A 17,233-nucleotide genomic window follows, 5' to 3' on the forward strand; every position below is an offset into this window, starting at 1 on the left:
TTCAAAACCCAAGGATTTTGTTTCCCATGATCACACACGACACATTTCACATGACAAGATGAAGTCTCTCTTAACAGCTCTGCAACCTGGGCTAATGGAGAACCTCAGTTGGAATTTTCTGTGTCCATAAAAGAGAACAAGTATTTACCCAATATTTCTTGAGAAAGTCAATCAGCCAAAAGATGCTCAGCAAGGGGGAGAGCAGCATTATATCCAGTGTCCAGAACTGATGAGCAAAAGCTCTTACGCTTAAGTTTTGCACATGCGATGCATGTATTCATGCACGTGGATATATACTCATGTTAAATGAAGAGAAAAAGGCAGATTTTTTTTTTCAGTCTATTCCTTAGTCCATTTGTGTTCACCATAGTAGGACTTACTCTCTGGTTTGGAATCTTTAAAGATTCTTATTAAACAACGAGTGGGAAATGGTACCGTTCTTGCTTTCGTCCTGTTTCTGACACTGGTGACCCCTGGTGTCACAAATTTCCACTTGTGAAACAGGTATTTTATCATTTATGACACTGAGGATGAAGCTGGGCAAATAAATAAATGTCCACCAGAGACACTCTACTTTTCCTGTGGGAGGAAGAACGGATCACATAAATCTCCTCCCGCGTCCTCCGTGTCTCTTGGAGGAGGATGTGCACCGGGTCATGAGGCACAGTGTCTGTTTATATCATCTGCTCAGCTGACGTGGGGGTGGCTGCAAGCAAGGTTTTCAGGCTCAAGGCCTTAAAAATGAGACGTTCCCATTGTGGCTCAGTGGTAACGAACCCGACGAGTATCCCCGAGGATGCAGGTTTGATCCTTGGCCCCACTCAGTGGGTTAAGGATCCACCGGTGCCGTGAGCTGTGGTGTAGGTCACAGATGCGGCTTGGATCTGGTGTTGCTATGGCTGTGGTGTAGGCCGGCAGCTGCAGCTCCAATTGGACCCCTAGCCTGGGAACCTCCACATGCCTCAGGTGCGGCCCTAAAAAGACCACTGTTGAAAAAAATGTCCTTTCCCCATCCTTAGATTTTCTTTGCCGTATATGCTGCTGCAAAAAGAAGGAAACTGTTCTGAGACGCAACAGCCAAAAAAATTCTCCTCCCGGGTAGGAGAAGAATTAAACGGAGGTGACTTACTTGGGTGTTATTTCGATACTGAATTGATCTTCAAACTCCAGTCTTATGGGCCTTCCAGAAGGGGCTGCTATAACCCAAATGCAGTCGGCATGCTGGGGATAGTTGTCAGGGTGGTTGGGGGAGGCCACGTAACCTGATGAATCTGCATCATGGATGTAAATGTTGCCCCCACAGGCTGTCGGGAAACACAGTCACATTAATCTCTGGTCTGGAGGAAGAGGACACAGGTAACTGCCACCTGCATTGTGAAAAGTCTCTTCATCTGTATTTCCGATCTCAGTTTCCTTTCATCTGGAATCATCCTCCTTTTCTTTGGAAGCAAACACAATCTGAATTTGCTATCAAAGGAGCTACCACATGTGTCACTTTCTATTTATTTTTTTATTAAAGTAGAGTTGATTTACAATGTATGGTCAATTTCTGCTACACAGCAAAGTGACCCAGTCATACACAGATATACATTCTTTTTCTCATATTATCTTCCATCATGTTCTATCCCAAGAGATTGGATAGAGTTCCCTGTGCTGTACAGCAGGACCTCACTGTGTATTCATTTAAAATGGAATAGTTTGCATCCACTAACCCCAAACTCCCTGTCCATCCCTCTCCTTCCCCCCCCCACTTAGCAAGCACAAGTCTGTTCTCCATGTCTGTGGGAATTTAATTTGCCAAATCATATATTCTCATTGGCAATGTCACTCGTTCTTAAAGCTAAGGAAATGATTATGGCACACGGTGTGTGCAGTAGGACATCATGGAAGCACCACCAGACATCCTTCACTTCGATAAACACGCAAACACACCAGCACTTATAACCTCTCCTTGACCCTTCAGGTCAATAGAATGATGCCTAAAAGACTAAGCAGATAGACATTTGTACAGCTCTGTAGGCATTCACGCCTATGTTCCACTGGGATCTAGATGCATTTGAAGAGTAAGAGATGAATGGCATGAGAGATTTTATGAGTCAGTTTTTTCAAGAATAAATGAGCTTTTAGTACTTTTTCTAAAAACACCAAACTGTTATGTGAAAATACTTTCCTTTTATCAATAAACATTTTTTTTTTTTTTTGGCAATCTCAGCAAACAAACCAAGGGAGAATAATCTGGGTACTTAAAATGCCAGTGAAATTATCCTGTTCCATAACTTACCTCCCAGACACCAGATCTGTTAAATTCTACTGACACTTATTTCCACTGGCATGCAGCCACTTATGATCACATCCTGAATTGTGACAAAACCCAGAACTCCCTCATCTCTGAAACCCTAGACTGCGATTTCCTTTGACGGCCTTTAACTCCCTCGCTCCTGGTCTTTCCTACAGACGCTCCTTGCAAAATCCCAGTTCCGAGGCTGTATTCCATTCACGCCATTCGTGGACATTGATGCCATGGCAGATACGTGTTCTCCACTCTCAACACCGCCCAGCAATCCCCCCGTTTTATCACAAAGATGACAACCGTTTTCGAAACCTGACTCTATTCCCCAAACCCTCCCTTCTCCTCCTTCCCTCTCTTGGCTCAGCACAGAGTTTTCATTTAGAAAGTTGAATGAGACGAGAACGCCCTCAATTTTTTACTCCCTATTTGTCACCATCCTTAACAAATTCAGCTCCATCCCGACTGGTCTTTATTTTTCCCTGTACACTGTCTGCCTGTATCTCTGGGTTGGTCTCCCAGTTCATTTGTCTCCTCAGAGACCCTGCTCTGTTTAACCCCTCCTTTTATCCTGTGCTTTTTCTCTCCCTCCTTCCCTCCGTCTCCTCCCCACACGTCCCCCCATTTTCCCATCCCCCCTTTCCTCCGTGGTCCTCTGATTTTTCCACGTATCACAAGCTCAAGTCATTTATAGTCACTTTCTTTACATCCTCACTACCCTCTTTCTGCATCTCTCTTCACTTTTTTTGGTCTTTTTATCTTTTGGGGGCCACTCCCATGGCGTACGGAGGTTCCCAGGCTAGGGGTCTAATTGGAGCTGTAGCTGCCGGCCTACACCAGAGCCACATCAACACCAGATCCGAGCTTCGCCTGCAACCTATACCACAGCTCACAGCAATGCCAGATCCTCAACTCACTGAGCAAGGCTAGGGATCAAACACACGTCCTTATGGATGCCAGATGGGTTCGTCAACTGCTGAGGCATGACAGGAACTCCTTTCCCTTCACTTTTGAACCCTCTGAAGGCATTCTTGTCATGGGGCCTGTTGTCTCACAGTTACTTCTCCAAGGATCTTTTTTCTTTTCTTTTTTTTTTTGTCTTTTTGCCATTTCTAGAGTTGCTCCCGCGGCATATGGAGGTTCCAAGGCTAGGGGTCAAATCAGGGCTGTAGTCACCGGCCTACACCAGAGCCACAGCAACTTGGGATCCGAGCCGCATCTGCGACCTACACCACAGCTCACGGCAACGCCAGATCCTTAACCCACTGAGCAAGGCCAGGGATCGAACCCACAACCTCATGGTTCCTAGTCGGATTTGTTAACCACTGAGCCATGACAGGAACTCCACTTCTCCAAGGATCTTTTAAATCATTGTTCTGTATCCACAGCAGTCAACCCGCTTGGCCACATCTTCCTTCTCTAATTGCTGCCCCTGCGCTTCGTGGACAGTAAGTGCTCTCCCCTTCCTTCCTAGCTATTCACCATTCTCCTCAGGCACTTGGGTGCCTCTTTCCAGGCCTCTCCTGGCATCACTGGAGATGCCCAGGGACTCCCTGATCTTCGCATTCTAAACTCTTTTCTGGTTCCTGTCATCCACCCTTGTGCCTTAACCCACAACCTGTCACATCTTTCCTCCTCTGGTTCGCGAATCTCTATCTGCCTCTGTCCCCTGGGTGCCTTCTCTGATCCACAGCTTCAAATAGCCCCTCCATCCTCAATATGTCCCCATCCTGCCTCTGCCTGTGTGTCACCATCTCCACACTGAACTCTGTGACAGACTGGGTGCTTTGCACGGGGTGAAGCACTTGTGAAATATTTGATTCATTATTTGGTAAGCCAATTATCCAGGTGATTTTTAAAAAAGCATCGAGCACAGCTACACTGGACCTCTCCAGCAACATCATTCAGAGACTGCAAGCCGGGCGTGTCCAACACGGACCTCTTTATCCACCTGCCGTCCACAAGTCCATGCATGAGCGGACAGAAATCTCAATCAACCACACCGACGGACAGTCTTTGGAGAGTGGTGGTGGAGAATAAGGCCAACTTGATGCCCAAAACTGTTCAGTGAATAACACAGGTTAAGAGCCGAGAGACAGGAGTGGCCTAGAAGCAGACGTGGTGGAAAGACAGACGGGGAAGCAGAAGGCTGACGGTAGTAAGTTGGGAGAAACAAGAGTGATGGTATCGCAATGGGTTTTGAAATCAAAAGCCTTTTAAGTCTAATATGAAGGCAGAAAGACTGGGGAAAGGTAATGGCCACACCATTCATGCATGAATAGAGGGTCCACAAAGCAATAAAAGAGTTACAGAGTTTGCAAGTAGACCCTTTGTGTATATGGATTCTCACTAAATGTCGATACTGCAAGACTGAATCTCTCTGGGTAAAGATGGAGAAGCAGAGTTCTGTGCAGCGGGCTAGAATCTACAGTGGACACAAGGCACTGACGCCCTGTATAGACTCAGTCCCGGGTGAAGTCCTGCACACTCACAGCTCAGCAGCAAAGCTCAGCATGGAGGTGGGGAGGGACGAGAAACTCGCCACCTGTAGAGAACAGTGCTGGTGTCACCAAACTGCCTTGTCCAAGGCTCCTCCCAAACACTAGTGCTACGGGCGTTGGAAAGGGATGACAGTGGCTCCCCTGCAGTCGTGGAATCTGCTCAAGGTCTTAGATGATTTTCTGTGTCAGCCAGTGGAAATCATTTCCTCTCCTTTCCCCAAGTGAGGACATTCTGCTGACGTTTTAAATTCTCAGCTTCTAGAGAACGTGCAATAAGACATATGGCCTCATTTAGCTGAATATGTCTTTTGAAACATGTTCAGGAAGCTGAGATTGAGGACATAGGCTTAGCCTGAAGTCTAAATTATCTAATTTTAAGAGGACAAAGCTTTACCCTCTACTGACAGCCCTCCTTCCCTTTTTGGAAGCGAGGCTTGTTTACTTATCCAATTAAACATTATGGAAAAATACATGTCACAAAAATCAAATTCATTACAGTGAAATGAAGTACGATTTCAATCAAGCATAACTAAGTAAAGGTAATTAAGGAGATTACTATGCTAATATATAATTAAATGGGCAATAATAGAACCCAGAGGATTATGTGTTCATTTAAAAAGAAGCATACAAATGATTACAAAACAATGTAATTACTGTTCTTACAATGTTTCCATAACTGAATGTAACTTATAATTAGACAAATTTTATAATGGAAAAGTCTAAGGAATTTCAGGGGTTCACTAAGATCATTACACTCATGGAAAAGTTCACTTTGTTCATTTTCTTGATAGGTGGCCTTGGAAAAAGCTTAACCTCATCTTACTCATCTGTGGAATGGGAATAATGATATCTTCCTTAAAAAGGAGTCATGATGAGATATCACATGTAGCAAACTGAAAGTAAGTGCCTGATAATAGGAAGCTGTTCTTAGTGATATTATTATCCTTAGTTCAGAAACAAATATTTTTTTCCCTCAAATCTACTTAAACCAGGAAAAGCGAGCAATTGCAGGAAATGTACAGACGTTCTTCTCAGTGAAAATACTTACCTAAACTCTTTGCCTCATATGTGATCTTAAATCCTTGCCCTTCGTTGCTATTATCAGAGATAAACTGAACAAACAGTTCATTGTCTGAGGTGAACAGAGTGGACGAAGGGCGACTGCCACAGAAACGACCATTGCCTCCGTGGGGCCCCAAGGGTGGAGAATAGATATCAGGTCCATTTTTTAGCTGGAAAGACAAAATTGCATACCCTGCTTCAGCTGGATGAAGATGAGGTATAAAAGTTGTATTAATTTACATCTCAAGAGGAAAAAAAAATCCTTATTTCATTTTCTTTTCTTTTCTTTTTTTGTCTGGCGGCACATGGAAGTCCCCAGGCTAGGGGTTAAATTGGAGCTGGAGTTATAGCTGCCGGCCACAGCCACAGCCACAGCCACAGCCATGCCAGATCCAAGCCTTGTTTGTGATCTATTCCATAGTTCATTGCAATGCCGGATCCTTAACCCACTGAGCGAGGCCAGGGATCGAACCTGTGTCCTCATGGATACTTCGGGTTTGTTACTTCTGAGCCATGATGGGAACTCCCTTGTTTTCTGAATGAAGTGTTCAGAGGAAATAATTAGAGAAAGCAGCAAAGCTGACCTACCACCAGATAATCCCCTTGGTTGCAAAAGGCATCTCTATTTGACACCTGGAAGGGCTGTTCAAAATGGACAGCGATGCTCAGACCCTGCTGGACCTGGACGTGCCAAGAGCAGTTGAGGTTGGAAGTGTAGGCTTCTGGATACCCGGGCGACGTGATGATTCCTCTGTCTGCGTGCAAGTAGCCACCACAACCTTTCCAAAAAGAGACAAAGATCGCATATTTCAATCATGCTCACAACTGGACGCGTACGCCTTTCCGGCTATTCCCGAGACTTTGTCAGAGGGTAGGCAATAGAAACATCTGAAACTCACTGGGGGCCAAGGTATTGGAACCAATTAGCACAACTGGCATGGATGGAGCGCACACTCCTGGGTACTCATTTTGGTTTGGTTACCAAGATGGGGAGACAGAAGTAAGCCATAGAGACAAGCACTTACTTTCATGAAGCTTCCTTTATAGGTGAGTAAGACACACACAGTAAGCACATATATAACATGTGAGAGGGTGATAAGTCCTACAAAGAAAAATGGATGGAGAGAGGGGACATGGGACTGTATTGCCTGGGGCAGTGAGAGAGGCCATGTTATTGGGGTGACATCTGAGCAGAGACATGACTGAATTGGGGAAATCAAGGCATATGAGTGTTCAAGAGAAGAGCACTTTTCTGAGTCCAGAAAGCTGTTGATGTAAAGGCTGATGTGTTAGTGATGCATTGTGGAAGTCAGAGTGGATGAGGCCCACTGAGACATCTGAACAGCAGCAGGGGAGGTCCTGCAGGAAACTGAAAGGGCCTATTTTGAGTTCGAAGCGGAAGACACCAAAGGGGTCTGCACGTCAGAATGGCATTTTTGAATTGCATTTATTTTTATTTTTTGTCTTTTTAGGGTTGCACCTGCTGCATACGGAGATTCCCAGGCTAGGGGTCAAATTGGAGCTATAGCTGCCAGCCTACGCCATAGCCAGGGCAATGCGGGATCCGAGCCACGTCGGCGACCTACACCACAGCTCACAGTAACGCTGGATCCTTAACCCACTGGGCGAGGCCAGGGATCGAACCTGCATCCTCATGGATACTAGTCAGATTCATTTATGCCGAGCCACAACAGGAACTCCCTGACTTACATTTTAAAAGAGTCACTCCGTGATCCTTAAACCGTGATGGGGGAGGTGGGGGCAGGGAAAAGCAGAAGCAAGAGGTCCATTAAGGAGGTGGTGTCTTGAGACCAAGGAGGAATGAGAGAGGCCCGGATGAGGATGGTGGAAATGGGGAAATGGGGAAATGGGCAGGGGTGGCTGGGGTCTTGATAGAGTGTGAAGATAGAACTATCATGATCTACTGAGGAGCAGGATGAATGCAGCAAGAAAAGAAACATCAAGGGCGATGCCAAGCTTTTTGCCTTAAATAACGAGGATACACTTTCTGCTTAGGACAATTGAGAAGAGTGTGGAGTGAACAAATGTGACGGGGGGACGTAACAATGGTGGGATTCAAGAGTTCGTCTCCCACATGTTAACATGCACACCACGAGCTGCCATACACATATTCATGAGCTGCATGGGAGAGGGTGAGAGGCTGGAGCTGAGAAGAGAGTGCATGCAGCGGGCACATACTGGCCAGCCGTCAGGACTGAGCAGCTTGTGAGTGAGAGAATGTACAGAGCCTGCACAACCAGCTAAAATGCAGAGGTGGAAATTGATCTTTGGTCTCATTCCAGAACCCATGCTCTTAAACCACTCTCCCTGGACCCTTTATACGGGGAGGAAGGTCATTTATCTTCAGGTGCTGGCTACTATAAAAGGCACACATAATAGCAGAGGAAATATTAATTGTCATTGTCTAGACTGGTAATCTACTTTAAAATTACATTTTTTTTCAGTTAAAGTACATGAGAGTCTTTAAATAGTTCACATTCTGTGGGTTACTTCTTTAACTTTAATCCAGTTTGGATTTAATATTATTATTGGACTTCACATTTTGTCAGGTTTTTTGTTTGTTTGTTTGTTTGTTTTTAGGGCTACACCCACGGCATATGGCGGTTCCCAGGTAACTCAGAGTTATAGCCTCTGGCCTACCGCACAGCCACAGTAATGTCAGATCTGAGCCACGTCTGCGACCTATACCACGGCTCACAGCAACACCAGATCCTTAACCCACTGAGCAAGGCCAGGGATCGAACCTTCATCCTCATGGATGCTAGTCAGATTCATTTCCACTGAGCCACAATGGGAACTTGGACATTTCGTCAAGTTTTGAAAGTCTCAATCATGCTACACGTGACAGCCCCTTATATATGTATGTATATATATATATATATATGTATGTATATATATATATACACATATATAGTCCCATCAGACTCACCAAATTCATATTTCAAGAACAAACTCTTGCTGCCAACATTTAAAGGAATGAATCATTTCAGCGAAGGGGTTTATGAAGATCTCTCCTCTGTTACTTTGACTATTTATTTCTTAGACTACAGATAACTCTGACTTATTGCTCCTTTAATGCACTATGGATTTGCCCTGTCTTCTTGTTCCAGCCATCAGCAGGGCTGAAATACTGTTTTAAACACCTTACTCATGCCTACTATGGAGGGAAGAGGGTGCACCCAGGGAGCTGAAAGCGGGGGATCCTTCTGTACAATGAGGTCAGTCTTCTTGATCAGGACTCGGTACCTGGCATCAGGATACTCCCCGCCCCTTGCGCCAGAGGCTGGGCAGGGACCTGTGCCCTCTCACTTATAACCTATGTCCTGGTATTGAAAAGTGAGCTGAGTGTATTAGGGAGAGAACAAGAGATAGAGGCGATGAGATGAGCTAGAACAAACTATGAGAATATTACTCTTGTGAAAGGATGCGTTAAAGCCCGCCCGGGTTACACTGAAGTCTGAGGTGAACCGGATCGTCATGTACTCTCCCGTAGATCGGATGGGGCCAGGGATCTCTCTGCCACAGAGAACTGCTAGCTCCTGGGCCATGTTGTTGTCTCCTACAACCAAAGAAAGGAAGCATCAGAGTGAAACTACGATGTCTTGAAGAGTTTCCTCTTCCACCCCTGCAACCTAGCAATGTGGCCAAAGCCGCTCACATAGTCCTCTCAGAACGTCCCCATTGCTGGGGACAGTGGGGTGATCAAATACAGGGTCACTGCAGGAGTCCCATCATTCTGGCTCCAGTTTGGAATGGTGCCTTCTGTCTTTTTCTTACCCTTAAATTTTTTTTTTTTTTTTTTTAGGGCCACACTGTGACATTTGGAGGTTCCCAGGCTAGGGGTCAAATTGGAGCTGTAGCTGCCGGCCTACACCACAGGTACAGCAACTCGGGATCCGAGCCACATCTGTGACCTACACCATAGCTCACGGCAACACTGGATCCTGAACCCACTGAGCGAGGTCGGGGATTGAACCCGCATCCTCATGGATCCTAGTCAGGTTCATTAACCACTGAGCCACGATGGAAACTAAAAAAAAATTTTTTTAATTGAGGTATAGTTGATTCACAATGTTGTGTTAATTTCTGCTGTTCAGCAAAGCAACTCAGTCATACTCAGATTTATATATTCTTTTTCATATTCTTTTCCATTGTGGTTTATCATAGGATATTAAAAGTAGTTCCCTGTGCTGTACAGTAGGGCCTTGTTGTTTATGCATTTTGTATATATTAGTTTGCATCTGCTGATCCTAAACTCCCAACCCTTTTTTCCACCCACCTCCCTTCCCTGCTGGCAACCCCAAGTCTGTTCTCTATGTCTGTGAGTCTGTTTTTGTCTCATATGTTGATTTGTGTCATATTTTAGATGCAACATATAAGTGATATCATACAATATGTTTTTCTCTTTCTGACTCACTTCACTCAGAATAATCAGATCTTTACTGTTTTCAATAATGACTTTGCCAGTTCCCACTGACTATCCAAAGACGGACAATTCTTCCCAGCACAAAAACTCAAAATGATAGGGCATGGGAGTGGGAAGTAATGGAAGCCCAGCGCTGTTGTGTGCGTTAGATACTGATCTACACTATTCCTTTTTTTTTTTTTTGGTCTTTTTACGTCCGCGCTCACAGCATGTGGAAGTTCCTAGGCTGGGGTTGAATTAGAGCTGTAGCTGCCAGCCTACACCACAGCCACAGCAACGCCAGATCCTTTAACCTACTGAGCGAGTCCAGGGATCAAACCCGCATCCACATGGATTCTCGTTGGGTTCATTACCACTGAGCCACAACAGGAACTTGCTAAACTATTCTGAGCACTGCAGGTCGAGTATTAAAAAAAAAAAAAAAAAAAAGTTTGGTTTTCAGCCCCTGATTGTATACTAATGTTACAAGGTCATTTGCTCAGAAATGTGCCTTCACTTTCAGAGGGTTTTTCTTTCTTACTTTTCATTTGCTTTTTGTTCATTGTTTGTTCGCCCATTAAAAGAACATACTTCTGTCCAAGGGTGGAGGATGAGAAAAGACAGAATCAGCAAGTGTGCTCCTCCAGAGACACAAAGGACAGCTGTGTCACTGCCCAGGTCCCCCTTCCTTTGGCTTCTCTTGGTTATAAGTTTTGATCAAAACAACTGTCTCCATCAAAGCCTGAATGGAGAAGAGGGGATTATAACAGACATGCTCCCTTGGTTGGGAAAACATATTATTTTTTTTTCCCTGAGGCAGAGAATTAATGAATTTCAAGCTTGTATAAAAACAAAAATAGACATGAGACATGAGGAAATTTGCCCTTACACCCAGCACAAGGGTTTCTTTCTAAGACTGACCTCAATCTAAAGCTCACTCATTACGAACTAGCTTAGAAAACAAGGCCTCAAATGTGACGGCACAGCCAAAAATACAACATGCTTGGAAAGGCATGCTTTGGAGGGTTTCTGACCTCTGGAAACTTTTGCATTTTTTTTTTTTTTATAATTCAGAAGTTTATCTGTAGCTCCTTTGGCATTGATTATCTTCATCATGCTATCTTGCTACACATTTCCCTCCAAATCGTCTATTAACGTATTCTCTATCTGTATGAAGTTTTTGAAGGTGATCGTATGCTCTTAATTATTTGTGTCTATTTTATTGCTCAGTGAGAACGCGTGGCATCTATTGATTTTCATTTCTTTTCTGAAGAAAGCAAAAAAAAAGTAGAACGATGACATTTCCTCTGGGCAACGTTTGGAGAGATCGTTGTTAGGAAAATGTTATGCTTTGCCATCTCATCATGTTTGTATGATTGGCTTGAGGCTTTGCTTGGCGCCCCGCCTCTATGGAAAGAAAGTAAGGCACCTGTGCCATTGGACTTTTCTCACTGTACTGAGCAGGGGCCTAGGGTTGAGGGAATAAGGGGGACGAGAATCTGCGTATTAGCAACCTGGGGGGCCAAACGCAGACATGTTCATGTGGTCCCCAAAAATGCTCTGAAGTATTTTTCATTAATTGCCAACATTTGACAATGAGGAAATTCACAGAAAACTCTATACTTCTCGCATCTCTTGAAAATACGATCTGTAACACCAAGCCTGCCTTCCTAGCAGCTGCGCCTTTGATTCCATTCTCTGGTTTAACACTGCACTAGCTGTCACCTGCTGTCCAGGCAGGCACTGAGGCTGCAATAGCTGTCATGTAGAAGACTGGTTCTCCAACTCCAGAGACTGCGACCTGGAGGCCGGGTCTAGGGTTGGGTCAGGTTCCAAAGGCCTCAGAAATCAAGATGAAAATATTTCAGGACGGTATTTCGAAAGTTGAAATTTAAGGTAAAATGAACAAAATATTAAAATATTAAATAAAGACAAGCTCTCACTCTGTACTCACTTCACCTAATCCTACCTTACCCTCCTCACTCTAATCTTGGCCTTCACTGGAGACAAATCTGGACCCGTCCTGAGAGCTTCTAGTTTAGCTGGTGTTGGTTTGGGGTGGGGCATAGAATGCCCATGTCTAATAAGTTCCCAAGTGATGCTGATGACACTGTTGGATACACCAATTATCACAATGTGATTCTTCTTCTTCTTCTTTTTTTTTTTTTTTTTTTTTGGTCTTTTTAGGGCCACACCTGTGGCATATGGAAGTTTCCAGGCTAAGGGTTGAATGAGAGCTACAGTTGCTGGCCTACACCACAGCCACAGCAACATCAGATCCAAGCTGCGTCTTGTGACCTACACCACAGCTCACAGCAATGCCAGATCCTTAACCCACTGAGCAAGGCCAGGGATCGAACCTGCAACCTCATGGTTCCTAGTCAGATTCATTTCCACTGAGCCATGATGGGAACTCCTACAGTGCGATTCTTAAGGCCTCCCTATTCTCCATCCCATGCAAATTATGAAGCACAATTCTGTGTATCTTGCATTTCAGTAGTATTCATATCCCTCGCTCACTGCATAGCAATCATGACACCTACATAGAGAAGAAAGGATGAAAAAATATCAGCCCTAAATTCTTCCCATTTTACCCAGAGATTCACTAGGCATAGACAATTGCATCCATTGCAGTGATAACTACTTTTCACACTTGGCTCTTCAAGCCATAGGTATAAAATATAAAAATTTATTTCCAGAGCCTTTCAACAAAAAAGCCGCACAAACTAGAAACTCAGACTATTATTTCCCACTTAAGCCACGGGTGGTGTTTTCTCTGGGGAATATACAATGCTCTCTCTGACACAGTGTGTAGTACGTGGATTATTTTGCTGCAGGCAATTTAACACATTCCTTACGTTCTGCAGACATGGTAGCCAACTCTAGTAGGTGATGCTTTCATTGACCATAAAATCTGGGAAATTCCATGCCAAATCGCTGGAGGCAGTAAACAAGTATGACGAACTGAATGTAACTGAATATGTGTCAGGGTTGCAACATGGTAGTGTTTTGTTTTATTTTGCTTTTTGAACGTGTGAACTGGACACTGGCCCTTGCCTTCCCTCACCATCTGCCTCCGCGTGAATTAAATCAGGAGCCATGGCAGCTCTGATCCACGGCATCCCCTGAGCAGAGCTCAGGGTGGAAATTAGGAGCGAGGCACTCTGTGCTCTGGGAAAAATGGCAGATCAGGTCTTCAGATAGTTGAATATTTTTAGGAGAAGATGTTATGAGCCCAATTCTTGCATCTCCTTGTATCTAGAAAAGCACTAAAATCCTTCATGGTGACAGATGTCTCCTCCTCGTGACAAGCAGTGACCTTCACCAGACCAGCAGCAAACGTCTAGAAAAATGTGTGCAAGGCTGCCAGTGAGCCCTGAGGGAATTCAGGAAGGAAACAAAGAAGACCTGCCATCGAGCAGCCACCAGACTGCAGCCACTCCTGACAGCGAGCCTGGAGGAAACTCAGGCTGTGAACATACAGGATACTGGCCCCGGAGAGCTGAGGTGTAGATCAAAGGAATGATTTCAGCGAGCCCAGACCTTTGCATCTTCCCATATCTCAAATTCCTGAACTTGAGATAATCTGGTTTTCTGTTAGTAGCAGTAATTGTTTGTTCCTACTACCTGCCCTCTGTTGCAATAATTCACGGACATGGAGAACAGACATGTGATTGCCAAGGCGGAGGGGGAGGGAGTGAATGGACTGGGAGTCTGGGGTTAGTAGATGAAAACTACTGCATTTGGAGTGGATAAGCAATGAAATGCTGCTGTCCCAGCACAGGGAACTACATCTAATCACTTGTGATGGAATATGATGGAGGATAATGTGTGAACAAGAATGTATGTGTGTATATATATATATACACACTGGGTCACTTTGGTGTATAACAGAAATTGACAGAACATTGTAAATCAACTATAAAAAAATTAAAACAAACAAACTCCTATGTATCCTAACTGCCCCCTTGCCTCCCCGGAGTAGCTTTCTTGGGGTTACTTGAAATGCTGCCTCCTGGGCATAAGTTCTCCTTTTGCCTCAAATAAAACTTAACTCTCAACTTTTAGGTTGTGCATTTTTTTTTTTTTTTTTTTTACATCGGCAAGTATTTCTCACCATCTCTTATCACAAGTTTATCATAGTCACATGTCCTGTGAGATTCAATGTCCAGGGAAAGGATGTTGAGTTCCACCGTAGAATCCGGAGCCTGGATCAGCCACATGCAGTCGGCACCATTACTGTAGCTCCCAGGCCAGCCCGGGGAGTAAAGAAAGACGGGCGCATCCCCTGTCCTCAGGAACCCACCGCAAGCACCTGCAGAAGGAAAGGCAACATCGCTGAGATACCTCTGATGGAAAAGAAGGTAGCGCTTTCGCTTTAGAGCCACAGCCCTATACTGAAATGAAACAACCAATTGAAACTATTGTCTCACAGGGAACTATACCCAATCACTTGGGATAGAACATGATAGAAGATAATATGAGAAAAAGAATATATATATGTATATGTATATATATACGACTGGATCACTTTGCTGTACAGCAGATATTGACAGAATATTGTAGATCCACTGTAATTAAAAATTTTTTTAAATAAAAAATTTTAAAAAGCCTGATTGTTTCAAAGCAATTTATATTTCATTGAATCCACTGATTTGGACACCTGTGGTGTCCACAATTTTTATGAAGAAAAACACATTGTATTCTACTTTTTTTGCCATAATTTGGCCCCTTAACTCAGTTATTAATGAGTCCCTATTATTTGTCAAGCATGAAATAAGTTCATGTAGAAGACCCCATTATTACTGTTAACAAGGTAGAACTTTGTTCACGTTTCTTTTTTTTTTTTTGTCTTTTTGCTATTTCTTGGGCCAATCCCTCGGCATATGTAGGTTCCCAGGCTAGGGGTCAAATCGGAGCTGTCGCCGCCAGCCTATGCCAGAGCCACAGCAACTCGGGATCCGAGCCGTGGTCTGCAACCTACAGCACAGCTCACGGCAACGCCGGATCGTTGACCCACTGAGCAAGGGCAGGGATGGAACCTGCGACCTCATGGTTCCTAGTCGGATTCGTTAACCACTGCGCCACGACGGGAACTCCTCACGTTTCTGATGTACGTTAATCTTCATGTTTTTCAGCACAGCTATTCATTGTGCAATTTATATTAGGCAATTTTGAAAAAAATTTCAATTTGGTAAAATGAAACATTCAAAAAAGCTCAAGAGCGTCTAATAACAATCTTGAGGGTTTTTTTTTTTTTTTTAAATAACAGCTTGGTTGAATTATTCACTCACTATAAAATTTACCCTTCTACATGGCATCGTTCAGTGGGTTTGAGGACAGTCACAAAGCTATGCAATCATTATTGTGGTCTATAATTTCATATATATTATGAATAATTTAAAAACATATACAAATATATGATTTTCGTATTTTCACCACCCTGAAAGAGAACAGATACTAGTGACCATTCTCCATTCTCCACTCCTCAAGTCTGTGGAAACCACTAGTCTACCTTCTGTCTCTATGGATTTGCCTATTTAAGACATTGCATATACACGTAATCATACAAACTGTGGACTAGTTTCATTCACTAGCATAATGTACGAAGGTGCATCCACAAGCTGCATGTATCAGTACTTCATTCACTTCAAGGCAGAACAGTATTCCGTGGTACGGAGAGACCCCATTGAGTTTTTCCATTTATCAGTTATTTCTATTTATGAATAATGTTTCTATGAACATTAGGGTATAAATTTTTATGAGGACATGTGTTTTCAGTTCTCCTAGGTATATAATTACGAATAGAATTGTTAGATCGCAGGGCAACTCTGTGTTGCAATCTTTGAGGAAAGGCTAACCTGTCTTCCAAAGTGGCTGTACCATCGTACATCCCAGCAGCAACACACACGGATATCAGGTTCTCTGCATCCTTGTCAATAACTGCTGTTGTCTGGCTTATTGATGATAGCCGTCCTCGTGTTAAATACATATTTTCTAGTATACCAGTTTAATTTAAATAACACTTTAATTCATTTATTCTTTATTTGACCATATATTTTCAAGGTTTTTTTTTTCTTTGTGATTGTTCAGAGGGTTACAACAAACATCTTAGGTTAAGACAATGTAGTCTGGATTAATAATAACTTACATCTAATAGTATACAAAACTTTGCTGTAATAGAACTCCATTCCTACCCACCTTCATCTTTTATGCTATTACATAAAAGCATATTTTATGCTTTTATAAAGTTATATATTTAAACATTATAAGACCATCAGCATGGTTTATTATTAATGCTTTACATAGTTGTCTTTAAATCAAACAGCATAAAAAGAGCTCCAGATGAAAATACATTTATATTGCCTTTACTACCTACCATCTAGCAGTAAAAACCATGCTAGAGGGCCATCTCATTTCATCCTTTAGTATTTCTTATGGCATAGGTCTGCTAGCAATGAATTTTCTCAGTTTTTTTTTTTTTTTTTTTTAATCTGGGAATGTTTTAATTTTTACTTGGTTTGGAGGGTTCATTTGCTGGCTATAGAATTCTTGGTCAACAGTCTTTTAATTTCAGCATTTTGAGTATGTCATCCCACTGCTCTGATCTTCATGGTTTTTGATGAGAAATGAGATGTTAATTTTATTGAATATTGTTTTTCCAAGGTAAGTCGTTTTCTCTTGGTGCTTCCCAGATTACCTTCCCCCGCCCTTTTTTTTTTTTGGCTGCACACATGGAATCTGCATAAATAGGTTGGTAAAATGCTAGTTTCTGAAGCTCTGTATAGTTTTCTTCATTCTTTGTCTTTTCTTTTTTCTCTCAACAGAATAATCTCAATTGCCTTATCTTTAAGCAAGTTCAGTGCTTTTTTTTTTTTTTTTCCTACAATCATGGAATGTGGAAGTTCCTGGGCCAGGGATTGAAGCCATGCTGCACTTGTGGCCTGTGCCACAACT

The 17,233-nt window shown here is 43.2% G+C and overlaps 1 protein-coding gene across 4 annotated transcripts in view; it reads right to left on the reverse strand.

Moving 5' to 3' along the window:
* LOC100521743 (cubilin-like) overlaps window positions 1–17,233 on the reverse strand; it is a 314,323-nt gene that overhangs the window by 95,061 nt on the left and 202,029 nt on the right. For all 4 annotated transcript variants that reach the window (XM_021064811.2, XM_084980002.1, XM_084980003.1 and 1 more), the window contains 5 exons: window positions 14,394–14,591; window positions 9,284–9,430; window positions 6,439–6,629; window positions 5,837–6,020; window positions 1,130–1,304 (listed from right to left, as the gene is read on the reverse strand). In XM_021064811.2, coding sequence (XP_020920470.2) covers window positions 1,130–1,304; window positions 5,837–6,020; window positions 6,439–6,629; window positions 9,284–9,430; window positions 14,394–14,591 — 895 coding nt within the window. The remainder of the gene's footprint in view (window positions 1–1,129; window positions 1,305–5,836; window positions 6,021–6,438; window positions 6,630–9,283; window positions 9,431–14,393; window positions 14,592–17,233) is intronic.

Source organism: Sus scrofa, chromosome 10 (assembly GCF_054392235.1).
Source record: "Sus scrofa isolate SSC_HxYL_T2T_F1_AM1 chromosome 10, Sscrofa_HxYL_maternal_Yorkshire_Landrace_v2.0, whole genome shotgun sequence".
NCBI classification, from domain to species: Eukaryota; Metazoa; Chordata; class Mammalia; order Artiodactyla; family Suidae; genus Sus; species Sus scrofa.